The sequence below is a fragment of the Lissotriton vulgaris genome, chromosome 5 (genome assembly GCF_964263255.1).
Source record: "Lissotriton vulgaris chromosome 5, aLisVul1.2, whole genome shotgun sequence".
Classification (NCBI taxonomy): Eukaryota; Metazoa; Chordata; class Amphibia; order Caudata; family Salamandridae; genus Lissotriton; species Lissotriton vulgaris.
Genome location: NC_141693.1, coordinates 616798982 through 616812702, shown reverse-complemented (window position 1 = coordinate 616812702; position 13721 = coordinate 616798982). Strand labels below are relative to the sequence as shown.

Here is a 13721-nt window from a genome sequence, read left to right as displayed (position 1 = left end):
TGCTGTGACTCCTCCCAGAGGAGTATTGCTGTCTCACCTCATGATATAGGCTGTGACTCCTCCCAGAGTAGTATTACTGTGACTCCTCCCAGAGGAGTATTGCTGTCTCACCTCATGCAATAGGCTAGGAATCTTTCCAGAGTAGTGTTGCTGTGACTTCTCCCAGAGGAGTATTGCTGTCTCACCTCATGCTATAGGCTGTGACTCCTCCCAGAGGAGTATTGCTGCCTCACCTCATGCTATAGGCTGTGACTCCTCCCATAGGAGTATTGCTGTCTCACCTCATGCCATAGGCTGTGACTCCTCGCAGAGGAGTTTTGCTGTGACTTCTCCCAGAGGAGTATTGCTGTCTCACCTCATGCCATAGGCTGTGACTCCTTCCAGAGGAGTATTGCTGTGACTCCTTCCAGAGGAGTATTGCTGTCTCACCTCATGCCATAGGCTGTGACTCCTCCCAGAGGAGTATTGCTGCCTCGCCTCATGCTATAGGCTGTGACTTCTCCCAGAGGATTATTGCTGCCTCGCCTCATGCTATAGGCTGTGCCTCCTCCCAGAGGAGTATTGCTGCCTCGCCTCATGCTATAGGCTGTGACTCCTCCCAGAGGAGTATTGCTGCCTCGCCTCATGCTATAGGCTGTGACTCCTCCCAGAGGAGTATTGCTGTCTCACCTCATGCCATAGGCTGTGACTCCTCGCAGAGGAGTATTGCTGCGACTCCTCCCAGAGGAGTATTGCTGTCTCACCTCATGCCATAGGCTGTGACTCCTCCCAGAGGAGTTTTGCTGTCTCACCTCATGCCATAGGCTGTGACTCCTCACAGAGGAGTATTGCTGTGACTCCCCCCAGAGGAGTATTGCTGTCTCACCTCATGCCATAGGCTGTGACTCCTCCCAGAGGAGTATTGCTGTGACTCCTTCCAGAGGAGTATTGCTGCCTCGCCTCATGCTATAGGCTGTGACTCCTCTCAGAGGATTATTGCTGCCTCGCCTCATGCTATAGGCTGTGACTCCTCCCAGAGGAGTATTGCTGCCTCGCCTCATGCTATAGGCTGTGACCCCTCCCAGAGGAGTATTGCTGTGACTCCTCCCAGAGGAGTATTGCTGTCTCACCTCATGATATAGGCTGTGACTCCTCCCAGAGTAGTATTACTGTGACTCCTCCCAGAGGAGTATTGCTGTCTCACCTCATGCAATAGGCTAGGAATCTTTCCAGAGTAGTATTGCTGTGACTCCTCCCAGAGGAGTATTGCTGCCTCGCCTCATGCTATAGGCTGTGACTCCTCCCAGAGGAGTATTGCTGTCGCTCCTTCCAGAGGAGTATTGCTGCCTCGCCTCATGCTATAGGCTGTGACACCTCCCAGAGGAGTATTGCTGCCTCGCCTCATGCTATAGGCTGTGACTCCTCCCAGAGGAGTATTGCTGTGACTCCTCCCAGAGGAGAATTGCTGTCTCGCCTCCTGCTATAGGCTGTGACTCCTCCCAGAGAAATATTGCTGTGACTCCTCCCAGAGGAGTATTGCTGCCTCGCCTCATGCTATAGGCTGTGACTCCTCCCAGAGGAGTATTGCTGCCTCGCCTCCTGCTATAGGCTGTGACTCCTCCCAGAGAAGTATTTCTGCCTCACCTCATGCTATAGGCTGTGACTCCTCGCAGAGGAGTATTTCTGCCTCACCTCATGCTATAGGCTGTGACTCCTCGCAGAGGAGTATTGCTGTGACTACTCCCAGAGGAGTATTGCTGCCTCGCCTCATGCTATAGGCTGTGACTCCTCGCAGAGGAGTATTGCTGCCTCGCCTCATGCTATAGGCTGTGACTCCTCCCAGAGGAGTATTGCTGTCTCACCTCATGCTATAGGCTGTGACTCCTCCCAGAGTAGTATTACTGTGACTCCTCCCAGAGGAGTATTGCTGCCTCGCCTCATGCTATAGGCTGTGACTCCTCGCAGAGGAGTATTGCTGCCTCGCCTCATGCTATAGGCTGTGACTCCTCCCAGAGGAGTATTGCTGTCTCACCTCATGCTATAGGCTGTGACTCCTCCCAGAGTAGTATTACTGTGACCCCTCCCAGAGGAGTATTGCTGTGACTCCTCCCAGAGGAGTATTGCTGTCTCACCTCATGATATAGGCTGTGACTCCTCCCAGAGTAGTATTACTGTGACTCCTCCCAGAGGAGTATTGCTGTCTCACCTCATGCAATAGGCTAGGAATCTTTCCAGAGTAGTGTTGCTGTGACTTCTCCCAGAGGAGTATTGCTGTCTCACCTCATGCTATAGGCTGTGACTCCTCCCAGAGTAGTATTACTGTGACCCCTCCCAGAGGAGTATTGCTGTGACTCCTCCCAGAGGAGTATTGCTGTGACTTCTCCCAGAGGAGTATTGCTGTCTCACCTCATGCCATAGGCTGTGACTCCTTCCAGAGGAGTATTGCTGTGACTCCTTCCAGAGGAGTATTGCTGTCTCACCTCATGCCATAGGCTGTGACTCCTCCCAGAGGAGTATTGCTGCCTCGCCTCATGCTATAGGCTGTGACTTCTCCCAGAGGATTATTGCTGCCTCGCCTCATGCTATAGGCTGTGCCTCCTCCCAGAGGAGTATTGCTGCCTCGCCTCATGCTATAGGCTGTGACTCCTCCCAGAGGAGTATTGCTGCCTCGCCTCATGCTATAGGCTGTGACTCCTCCCAGAGGAGTATTGCTGTCTCACCTCATGCCATAGGCTGTGACTCCTCGCAGAGGAGTATTGCTGCGACTCCTCCCAGAGGAGTATTGCTGTCTCACCTCATGCCATAGGCTGTGACTCCTCCCAGAGGAGTTTTGCTGTCTCACCTCATGCCATAGGCTGTGACTCCTCACAGAGGAGTATTGCTGTGACTCCCCCCAGAGGAGTATTGCTGTCTCACCTCATGCCATAGGCTGTGACTCCTCCCAGAGGAGTATTGCTGTGACTCCTCCCAGAGGAGTATTGCTGTGACTCCTTCCAGAGGAGTATTGCTGCCTCGCCTCATGCTATAGGCTGTGACACCTCCCAGAGGAGTATTGCTGCCTCGCCTCATGCTATAGGCTGTGACTCCTCCCAGAGGAGTATTGCTGTGACTCCTCCCAGAGGAGAATTGCTGTCTCGCCTCCTGCTATAGGCTGTGACACCTCCCAGAGGAGTATTGCTGCCTCGCCTCATGCTATAGGCTGTGACTCCTCCCAGAGAAGTATTGCTGTGACTCCTCCCAGAGGAGTATTGCTGCCTCGCCTCATGTTATAGGCTGTGACTCCTCCCAGAGGAGTATTGCTGCCTCGCCTCCTGCTATAGGCTGTGACTCCTCCCAGAGAAGTATTTCTGCCTCACCTCATGCTATAGGCTGTGACTCCTCGCAGAGGAGTATTTCTGCCTCACCTCATGCTATAGGCTGTGACTCCTCGCAGAGGAGTATTGCTGTGACTACTCCCAGAGGAGTATTGCTGCCTCGCCTCATGCTATAGGCTGTGACTCCTCGCAGAGGAGTATTGCTGCCTCGCCTCATGCTATAGGCTGTGACTCCTCCCAGAGGAGTATTGCTGTCTCACCTCATGCTATAGGCTGTGACTCCTCCCAGAGTAGTATTACTGTGACTCCTCCCAGAGGAGTATTGCTGCCTCGCCTCATGCTATAGGCTGTGACTCCTCGCAGAGGAGTATTGCTGCCTCGCCTCATGCTATAGGCTGTGACTCCTCGCAGAGGAGTATTGCTGCCTCGCCTCATGCTATAGGCTGTGACTCCCTCCCAGAGGAGTATTGCTGTCCTCACCTCATATGCTATAGGCTGTGACTCCTCGCAGAGGAGTATTGCTGCCTCGCCTCATGCTATAGGCTGTGACTCCTCCCAGAGGAGTATTGCTGTCTCACCTCATGCTATAGGCTGTGACTCCTCCCAGAGTAGTATTACTGTGACTCCTCCCAGAGGAGTATTGCTGCCTCGCCTCATGCTATAGGCTGTGACTCCTCGCAGAGGAGTATTGCTGCCTCGCCTCATGCTATAGGCTGTGACTCCTCCCAGAGGAGTATTGCTGTCTCACCTCATGCTATAGGCTGTGACTCCTCCCAGAGTAGTATTACTGTGACCCCTCCCAGAGGAGTATTGCTGTGACTCCTCCCAGAGGAGTATTGCTGTCTCACCTCATGATATAGGCTGTGACTCCTCCCAGAGTAGTATTACTGTGACTCCTCCCAGAGGAGTATTGCTGTCTCACCTCATGCAATAGGCTAGGAATCTTTCCAGAGTAGTGTTGCTGTGACTTCTCCCAGAGGAGTATTGCTGTCTCACCTCATGCTATAGGCTGTGACTCCTCCCAGAGTAGTATTACTGTGACCCCTCCCAGAGGAGTATTGCTGTGACTCCTCCCAGAGGAGTATTGCTGTCTCACCTCATGATATAGGCTGTGACTCCTCCCAGAGTAGTATTGCTGTGACTCCTCCCAGAGGAGTATTGCTGTCTCACCTCATGCCATAGGCTGTGACTCCTTCCAGAGGAGTATTGCTGTGACTCCTTCCAGAGGAGTATTGCTGTCTCACCTCATGCCATAGGCTGTGACTCCTCCCAGAGGAGTATTGCTGCCTCGCCTCATGCTATAGGCTGTGACTCCTCCCAAAGGATTATTGCTGCCTCGCCTCATGCTATAGGCTGTGCCTCCTCCCAGAGGAGTATTGCTGCCTCGCCTCATGCTATAGGCTGTGACTCCTCCCAGAGGAGTATTGCTGCCTCGCCTCATGCTATAGGCTGTGACTCCTCCCAGAGGAGTATTGCTGTCTCACCTCATGCCATAGGCTGTGACTCCTCGCAGAGGAGTATTGCTGCGACTCCTCCCAGAGGAGTATTGCTGTCTCACCTCATGCCATAGGCTGTGACTCCTCCCAGAGGAGTTTTGCTGTCTCACCTCATGCCATAGGCTGTGACTCCTCGCAGAGGAGTATTGCTGTGACTCCCCCCAGAGGAGTATTGCTGTCTCACCTCATGCCATAGGCTGTGACTCCTCCCAGAGGAGTATTGCTGTGACTCCTTCCAGAGGAGTATTGCTGTCTCACCTCATGCCATAGGCTGTGACTCATCCCAGAGGAGTATTGCTGTGACTCCTTCCAGAGGAGTATTGCTGCCTCGCCTCATGCTATAGGCTGTGACTCCTCCCAGAGGAGTATTGCTGCCTCGCCTCATGCTATAGGCTGTGACTCCTCCCAGAGGAGTATTGCTGTGACTCCTTCCAGAGGAGTATTGCTGTGACTCCTTCCAGAGGAGTATTGCTGCCTCGCCTCATGCTATAGGCTGTGACTCCTCCCAGAGGATTATTGCTGCCTCGCCTCATGCTATAGGCTGTGACTCCTCCCAGAGGAGTATTGCTGCCTCGCCTCATGCCATAGGCTGTGACTCCTCGCAGAGGAGTATTGCTGTCTCACCTCATGATATAGGCAGTGCTTTAAATGGGGAAAAAATAAGTGCAGGTACTCTTAAAATGAGCTATGAGTGTAGCAAGTGGGCGGGTCTAGGGGCGGGGCTAAGGACAAGACATATAAGACACTTCTACTATGTGGCCGAATGGCGAATACTTCTTTATTCTTGAGTGCGCACTCACAGAAACAAGCAGCAATGCTCACACAAAGCATTCCAAGAATGTCCTTTAAAATACCCCCCTAGTGTCTGGATTCTCTCCCTCTTTCACTCGCTTTTCTCTCACACACACACACACACACACACAAACATGTGCACACAAGCAGGCAAATACCCGGACACAAGCAGACAGACACTCACACAAAAGACTCAGGTGGGATAAAGGCCATGGTACACCCCTTATCTCCCGTGGCTTTCTTCATTGCTGCTGTCTGCAGGATGCCTGGATTCCATGGTGTGAATGTGATTGACAGTGTAGGGCCTGAAGGGCTCTGTCAAACACAGCGTGGTGGTGAACACCGGACATTATGCAGATGAGCCTTGCTGACTTGTTTAGAGGTGGCTCAGCTTGGGCTAGAGGCGCTTTGGCTGTTACACAGCCTCGATCGTGCGCGCATGAGCCAAAGCAACAATGAGCCTACCTTTGATGAGTACCAGTACTCTCGTTGGCAGCAGAGAAGTGCCGGTACTCAGAGCGGTAAAAATAGAAGTGCCGGTACTCAGTACCGGTGAGTACCGGCCCATTTAAAGCACTGGATATAGGCTATGAATCCTCCCAGAGTGGTATTGCAGCCTCGCCTCATGCTATAGGCTGTGACTCCTACCAGAGGAGTATTGCTGTGACGCCTTCCAGAGGAGTAGTGCTGCCTCGCCTCGTGCTATAGTCTGTGACTCCTCCCAGAGCAGTATTGCTGTCTCACCTCATACTATAGGCTGTTTGATGTATCATTTCGGCTCTATTGTGGTGTTGCTTCCCAATGATTGATGGATTCTTTTTTCTATCTCAAAAGTACAATTAATCATGCTACATAAACTGTTGTATTTTATGGATGCGTTATACAGAAAGCAATTTGTTTTAACTGCTGCAGGATTTTAAAAATGTTCTCTTTAGTGCTTAACATGCAGCTCTGAACTTTTTCCTCTGCCTGTGCTTGTAACGTAGCATAGCATTCACAGTATACTAGGCCGTTTGGCGATTCATGTCGGCTCACGCAAAAGGCGAGTTCTCTGTTATTCGTCTACAGTGCTTGGACTTAGTGTGGTGTGGACACTCGGGTTTATGATATTTTATTTGGTTAGCAGCTGCTGGAGTACCTGGGGTCCAGCAGGAAACTACACCTTGCAGCAGAAGAGCCAGGGGCGGCTATAGGCTCATGGTGGCCCTGTGCAGGGAGCGTAGGTAGGAGGCCCCGGAAGAGGGGGTCCGGGCGGGGCGGAGCGCGGAGGCCAGTGAAGGGGGGTGGGGGGGTCAGGGTGTTTGGAAGTGGAACAGAGCCGGAGCCCGACAAATCCCTGCCAGGGGCCGCCATGCAAATATGTATTATATTAAGGATATATATTGGCATGGTGGCCCCTGGGGTTTTGTGGCCCTGTGCAGGTGCACAGCTTGCACATGCCTAAAGCCACCCCTGGAAGAGCACAGCCACATATGTAGTAGGCTGTGAGGTATTTATTTGTGATGTGCTCCTCGAGCGCCATTGAACTGGCAGGATAGAACATAGATGTTGCTGGGACTGGTGGCTCAGTGGACTAATGCGCCCTCTGTAGATGCCTGTTTTGGATCTCATGGTCACAGGTTCAAATCCCAGCAGGTCCACTCAGCCTTTCATCCATCTGAAGTTGATAAAATGAGTAAAATTGAGTTGGGTAAAAATAAAGATCTGTTATTCAACGCCAATATACCCCGTAAGGTGTGAATGTGTGCTTTACAAATACACATTTTATGTTACGTCTGGGATGTAAAAATATTTTTTTCAGTTCTCCACATCTGCTGCCCTCAAAGACACAGAGAAGGAGGTGCAGAGCAGAACCCTTTTATATGAGCCGCCCACGATGAGGAGGCTAAATTCAAATTGTGCCAAAAGCAGTAAAGCAAAGGACAAGCTTAGCCTGGAAATCCCTGCAGACCCTGCAAACCAGAATAAGAGGAAAGGTTGGTTTTCTGAATATCAAGTTTCAGAAGCAACTCTACGAAATGTAAGGCAATTCAGAGCAGTCGGGCTAAGGATATAGCACTAGTCAACATAAGGGGTGGGACAGCAATTTATTGTTTATAAGTCCAAGTAGGGTATGCAGTTGATCAGTTTACTCAATGCGCCTCTTAATAGCTCTGTTCATGGAATAGGGAGTTTTAGCGCCATTCTGTCTTAATTTAATGCTCCATGTCTCCCATTTGAATTTAGCATTACTCCCTTTGTTCTTCTTATGCTTAAGTCCCATGAAATATGAATTTTTTAATACTGCAACTATTCAACGTGTGTGTGCAGAATGTTGTATTAACAATGAGATAAAATGGTCTATTCAAAAGCATAAACAATGATGCATAGGTGAGTGGTACTTTTTTTGGGTAAACAATAGAACTGGGAATCTACATCACTGTTACTGAGGCACATTCTAGAAAAAGCTTTCCCTTTGGTGCTTGGCCACCTCCTAGCCATTACTTTGAGTATTTTTTCATGCTCTGGTCAGTTGTGAGTGTCTCTTTTGAGTTTTAATCCTTTTTAAACCCGTTAGTTGGAGAGTCTAGCGGTAGGGGTTTACCGATTAGTAACCTAGAGTAACACCTCCACTCCGCCAAAACAAACTACAATATCAATATTCTCACAACATTGTCCTGTACAGTTCTGGGAGTCAAAAAATCTTCAGCTTTGTTAACTTCATCATTTTCCTTCCAATTTCAGGAAGCTGGAGGAAGGGAGGTTTGCTATTTTTGTACACAGCTATCATTGACAACCAGACCTAAAAGTCACAGGGCAAATGGACTTCAACCTGAGAGAATAAAATGTTCTGATCCTCAGTCTGGAGGGCAAAAAGGAAACAGCTGGTGCCCTCACGTTGTTCCCCTCACCTCCGGTCCAGGGACTAGCAACTTGTCACTGGAAAACCAAATGTAACCCTGGCTAAAATATTTAAATCAGCCTCGCTCCCTTCGTCTCCTCACGCTATCCATCTCTTTCTATCTATCCATTCGCTCTCTCCTCTCCTCTCTCTCTCTTCCCCCTCTCTGATTGCATCTGTCTTAATGCACGGGCATGCTGGGTAGTTACCCGGGGGCCCCATGAGTACAGGGGCCCCATGCAGATCAGAATTTAACACTCATTTTCCGTTAAACGTTTTTATTCCTGTGAGCGGTTGTGTAGGCAGGGCCCAGTGCACTGCTTTGCTTGGGGGCCTAGAATGCTATTAAGGCGGCCCTGGCAGGTCCCATCTGACAGAACCGTTGACACACCTTGTTGAAAAACGCTTCAGTTCTAGTGGTGGCTGTGATGCAAGGCAGGTAGGTTCAGGCTGGTTATAAAATTGCAAGCAAGATGCACGCCACCTGTTGTAGTAGATAAGGTGTCATTACGCACTGTTTGTTTTAACAAATACTGCAAACTGGGCACATCGCCAACCTAACAATAAACAGTCATTTTTGGACAACTATAAACTTTAGCAGAACTAAACCAGCTGTAATGCCCTTCGGCACACCCATCCATGCACACACCGCTCTACCACAGATCCATGACAGCATCTAGCTGGCCACTCGTCTATGTAAGCCATTGTTACACAGGAATCTTTTCTAACATTTATGGCCACTAGCCTCTACAGCACACCTCTAAAGTATGTGAAATACTACTAAGATACGATGTCAACAATCCACATTGACTGAATGTAAATGTTTTTGTACTTGTATAGCGCACAGCTACCCGCAGTGGGTTTTCCGGTGCTTGTACGAATACCGCAAGGGAACCCTTCCTGGTTTTCCCTGTGAAGTGTCCACTCCTGGGCACCCCCATGGTGCAGACCAGGCATCCCTCGCGTTGTGGGGGCCGTTGTGGAGACTAAGCAAGCTATTGCCCAGAGTTGCAGCGTGGGACCCATGATCAGAATATGCACCGAGGCAAGAATATCCGGTCAGGGGAATTAATGAGCCCGAGACCCGCCGGGGCAGGAATCGAACCCTGGTCCCTGGCCAGAGCTCTGCATCGAGGTCTGCCTGCTCTAACCATTGAGCCACACTTCTCCACTGAAGGCGCAGCGCAGTTATAAACAATGCCATTGCTACCAAAGTGCAACAAGACATACAAATGGTTGTAAGAGATGCACATTTGCAGAGAACTTAACATAACTAGGAGGGTTCAGCTTAGTGCCTGATGATACTTAATAGCCCCTGCTTGGCAGGGACACTGTGCTTTCCCTTCTGTCTGGTGTTATCTTGGATCAAATCGCCAGAAAAGTTTCCATTGGCCTGGAAGGTAAAATGCCTCCAGGAGACTATTTGCCTGGTGGTCAGATGGAATGTAAAGAATGTCAATCGAAGTGGTGGCTGCTAGGAAATGGTAACGGGGTAGGAAAAAAGAAAAAAAGAAAAGACGACTTACCCTCCGAACACCGGTTGCCGCCTCTCCTCCGGCCTTCTATCCACGACGCATGGAAGCACACAGGCTCTCAGACCTCCCTAGCCAATCACCACGCTGCTGTCACCAGCATGACAGCAGTGTCGTGATTGGGCTGAGCTCCGTTGTTCAGCACTCAGACTGGGACTGGGAGCCTGTGCATGTTCTCCACTCTGGCTGTGCAATACAGCCCAGTGAAGAACATGCTAACGGCCGACCAAACTGTCATGTGCACTTAAGTGCACCAACCATTCCTCCTGAAGCTGGCTGTGAGGACAGCCCAGCTCTGCCCGCCCCTTAAAATTGCCTCAGTACAGAATAATAAATGATAACATTGTGTAATTATCTTTTCCTTTTGCACTGCTTAAATAACAACGGAGCGGTGCTCCTTGTCTTAGCTGCAATCAATCCTGTGAACTCCGACATGGAGTGAAAGAAGTGTATGATACTGAAAATGGTCTCTCTGGTAGTATGCTAGACTAGCCACATAGGTTATTGATAAACAGACACTGCGAATGGCATATTTGATGGTATACAAAAGGACATTTATCAAAGGTGGTAGAATGAACACCGTGTTTCCAAACTTGCAAACTTTTTAGGAAAGCCCAAAGCTCTTGATTGTTGCGGCGTGCAACCCCGATGTGTGTTCCGTCTGTGCACACAAAGCGTGTTAGAGTGATAGTGGAGCCTCGCCAGGTCCCAGCACAGCGTGAACAGCCATGAAGAATTTCACAAACACATGAATTCCAATCATTTCTTCCTTGTTTTAATCCATTTTATTGCCTCCAGATCTCAATTCATGAACCATGCGTGTCCACACGTATTCCATATTTTAAACCATGTTCATTCATTCAGGCCTTTCCTATACAAAAGGACCTACCACACTGGTGATTGATGATTGATTGATGAACGCTGCCCATTAGGTCTCTGATATTAAACAAAACTACATGTCAGACTGGTGATACATAAAAGTCACTGCAAATGACATCTCTGATGGTATGCCAAACTAGTCACACTGCTTGTATCATCAGCCAATGAAAAGGACTTATGGTATGAAGACCATGTCTCTGTTAGTATGAAAAATGGCATGTCCAACTGGTTCTAAATTACTAGCTAGTGCAAATCATGGTCGTTGATTCACTAAAATGGCCGGAGTTGCAGGAATAACACCTCACACAGTTGAAGAAACAGCATGTTTGACACATTGTCCAAACCACGCTGAGGCTGTGAGCGTGACTTGTTGGGGTGCAGGGTGTCATTTCTTGGAAGCTGTAAGCTCACTGAGATAATGATTGATATACAACAGTGTGAGAAGTTATAGAACATTCCAGGAGTAGGTGTTGGTGCCAGTTCTGCAGCAGTCAAGTTTGCTCTCACTGTTGAAGCCCACCTCTTACTTTGCAGCTTGGCTCAGTGAGTTGCAGTGGTCTGCGGCGTACCGAAACTTAAGACCCCCCATTCCCTGCAAGGCACATGGAGGGACCCCCACTCCAGATTTAATCAGGAACTCTTGGGCCAGAGTACTGTGCTGAGGGTATCTAGACAGTTTGCCTGCAGCGGTGATGGTGGACGTATGTAAGATCAAGGAAGGGGGTTCTGACGATTGCACTGCGGCTGCCACGCAGTCAGTGCAGGTAAAAGTGGGTATAGGGGAGCGCCCTGCCCCTCCTTGCTACACCACTGGTGAGTTGAGCACCTGCTGCTCAAATATGCAGAGATGTGCAGGTAACTCGTTTGAATCCTGACATGGCCCACTAGGCCTTACACCATTCCGAGCTTTTTAAATTGTGTATCATGAATTGAATTATAGTAATATCTTTTATGTACAATGCTTAGAAATAGCATAAGTGTGGTATGAAGCACTGTATAAGAGGACATTTACAATATTAGTAATTGGTGCTCCTGCTAGCTCCTCCTATAGTGGTTTCTGTCGCGCCTCTTCTAATAGCAGCTTTTGTCTCTATTTTAGGGTGACCTCCGGCTGGCTGGCCCTTCAGCTCACTGTGCTACTAAAGGCAGATGGACTCTGAAGAATCAGCGCGCTTTAGTTTCCATCCTGTCGGTGAGTTCAACAAAGAAATACCCTTACTCAGGAGTGGTAAGGCGCTCTTTCACGACTGTGGTTTGCTGTGACGTGAACTCTCTGCGAACCACACCTGTCTTGTGACATCTCACACCAGCACTGCAGAATTCCTGTCAGTGACTTCCAGCAGCTATATATGCAGGATTGTACTTCATAAATGTAAATTATTTTACAAGGTTGCAGTATCTTTAAACACATGCATGATTGTCATAGAGATATAGCTAGATCACAGCCATTGTTTGTGGAAGCCATTGGCTGATAATTTGCTGACCTTCTTTGAGAACTTTCTGTTTGCTAGGATAGGAGGGTGTTGTTTTGTGACCTCAACCACGGGTTTGATTGCCTCTTTAGTCAGAGTGTCCAATGATTCCCACAAGTGAGTACAGAGTGACTGTTTTACATCATCATAATCAATTCGCTTTTGTTTAGGCTAAAAACCATAAAAAGCATATATACAAAATGTCATGGAATAAAATACAATGCAATTTCCAATGTTAATCCAGCACATTTATAGCTTGTCATATACTCAGTAAAACAGGATTACATAAATGAATGAAACGATAAAAATGTCTGGTAAAATAGGCGACATGTAATCTACACAATAAAAATCTCTTTGCCGTAAATTTGGCTTGTAATGACTGTTTTGAATAATTCACAGAGCTCCTCCAACACATTTGATTGATTTTCCTCTGATGCTCTGCTGCAATACATGGAGAAATTAGAACTGTCCTGCATTAGGCCCTTCATTTGGGGAGAAAACTGAGAAGAGAGTGTCAGAAAATTGAATGGTCACCATAGGCGAAGTGAAGGAAGAACAGAAGATGTGGACATCCTGGTCTTCTTGGCCGAGGGAATAACCCACGAACAGACAATGTACACAGTGGGGCAGAGATAACATGCTTTCCAGATGAGGCCATTTTATATTTTCCTCAGGTTAAAGGTTGCCATTTCCTCAAGATGGTCAGTATGGTGCAACTACACCTGCAAGACTTAGACCCCAAATAATGAATAAAAAATTCCTAGTTGTAAAGCGCAAACATATCACCCCTTAAGGTTTCAAGGCACTTGGAGCAGTCGGGGAAATTAAGTGAGCTATTGCCCAGGGCAACCTGGTGGTGAGCTGAGCTGCCGCGGGAACTAGGGATCGAACTGTGAACCACGTGCTCAGAGTCAGCTTCTCTGGCTGCTGAGCCACACCTCGATTGCCCAAATATGTCAGTGGGATAGTTTTCTTTGTGCTGCTTCATCTTGAGGGATTGGCAACCTTTGACCAGAGAAAACAAGCATTTACAATGCAATGGTCTCGGCATTATTAAAGGTAGAGCTATTGGCATTGTTCATGACATTTTTTTTTTTTAATCATAAATAAATGGCATTGTCATTTACATTGCCAATAGCTCTACCTGGGGGGCGTGGCTTGGACGACAATGAAGACGGTCGTCTAGGTCCGTCAGCTCCGATGCCCTGAGGCAACAAAGCAGATTTTTTACCAGCCAAACTTGACGGTTCTGACACTGGAAAGGAGATTAAGGCGTCGGAAGCACCAGGCAACAAGAAGGGCTCCAAGAGGCAGAGGGCAAAAGGCGATCTCTGGAGGAAGTTGGAAAACAGACCCCCCTCTCGCCCGCAGCCCGA

General features: G+C 48.8%; 1 protein-coding gene across 4 annotated transcripts in view; it reads left to right on the top strand.

Moving 5' to 3' along the window:
* Nucleotides 1-13721, top strand: part of ARHGEF10L (Rho guanine nucleotide exchange factor 10 like) — a 763679-nt gene that overhangs the window by 144682 nt on the left and 605276 nt on the right. For all 4 annotated transcript variants that reach the window (XM_086922050.1, XM_086922049.1, XM_086922052.1 and 1 more), the window contains exon 2: nt 11973-12065. In XM_086922050.1, coding sequence (XP_086778176.1) covers nt 12023-12065 — 43 coding nt within the window. In that variant the 5' untranslated portion in view covers nt 11973-12022. The remainder of the gene's footprint in view (nt 1-11972; nt 12066-13721) is intronic.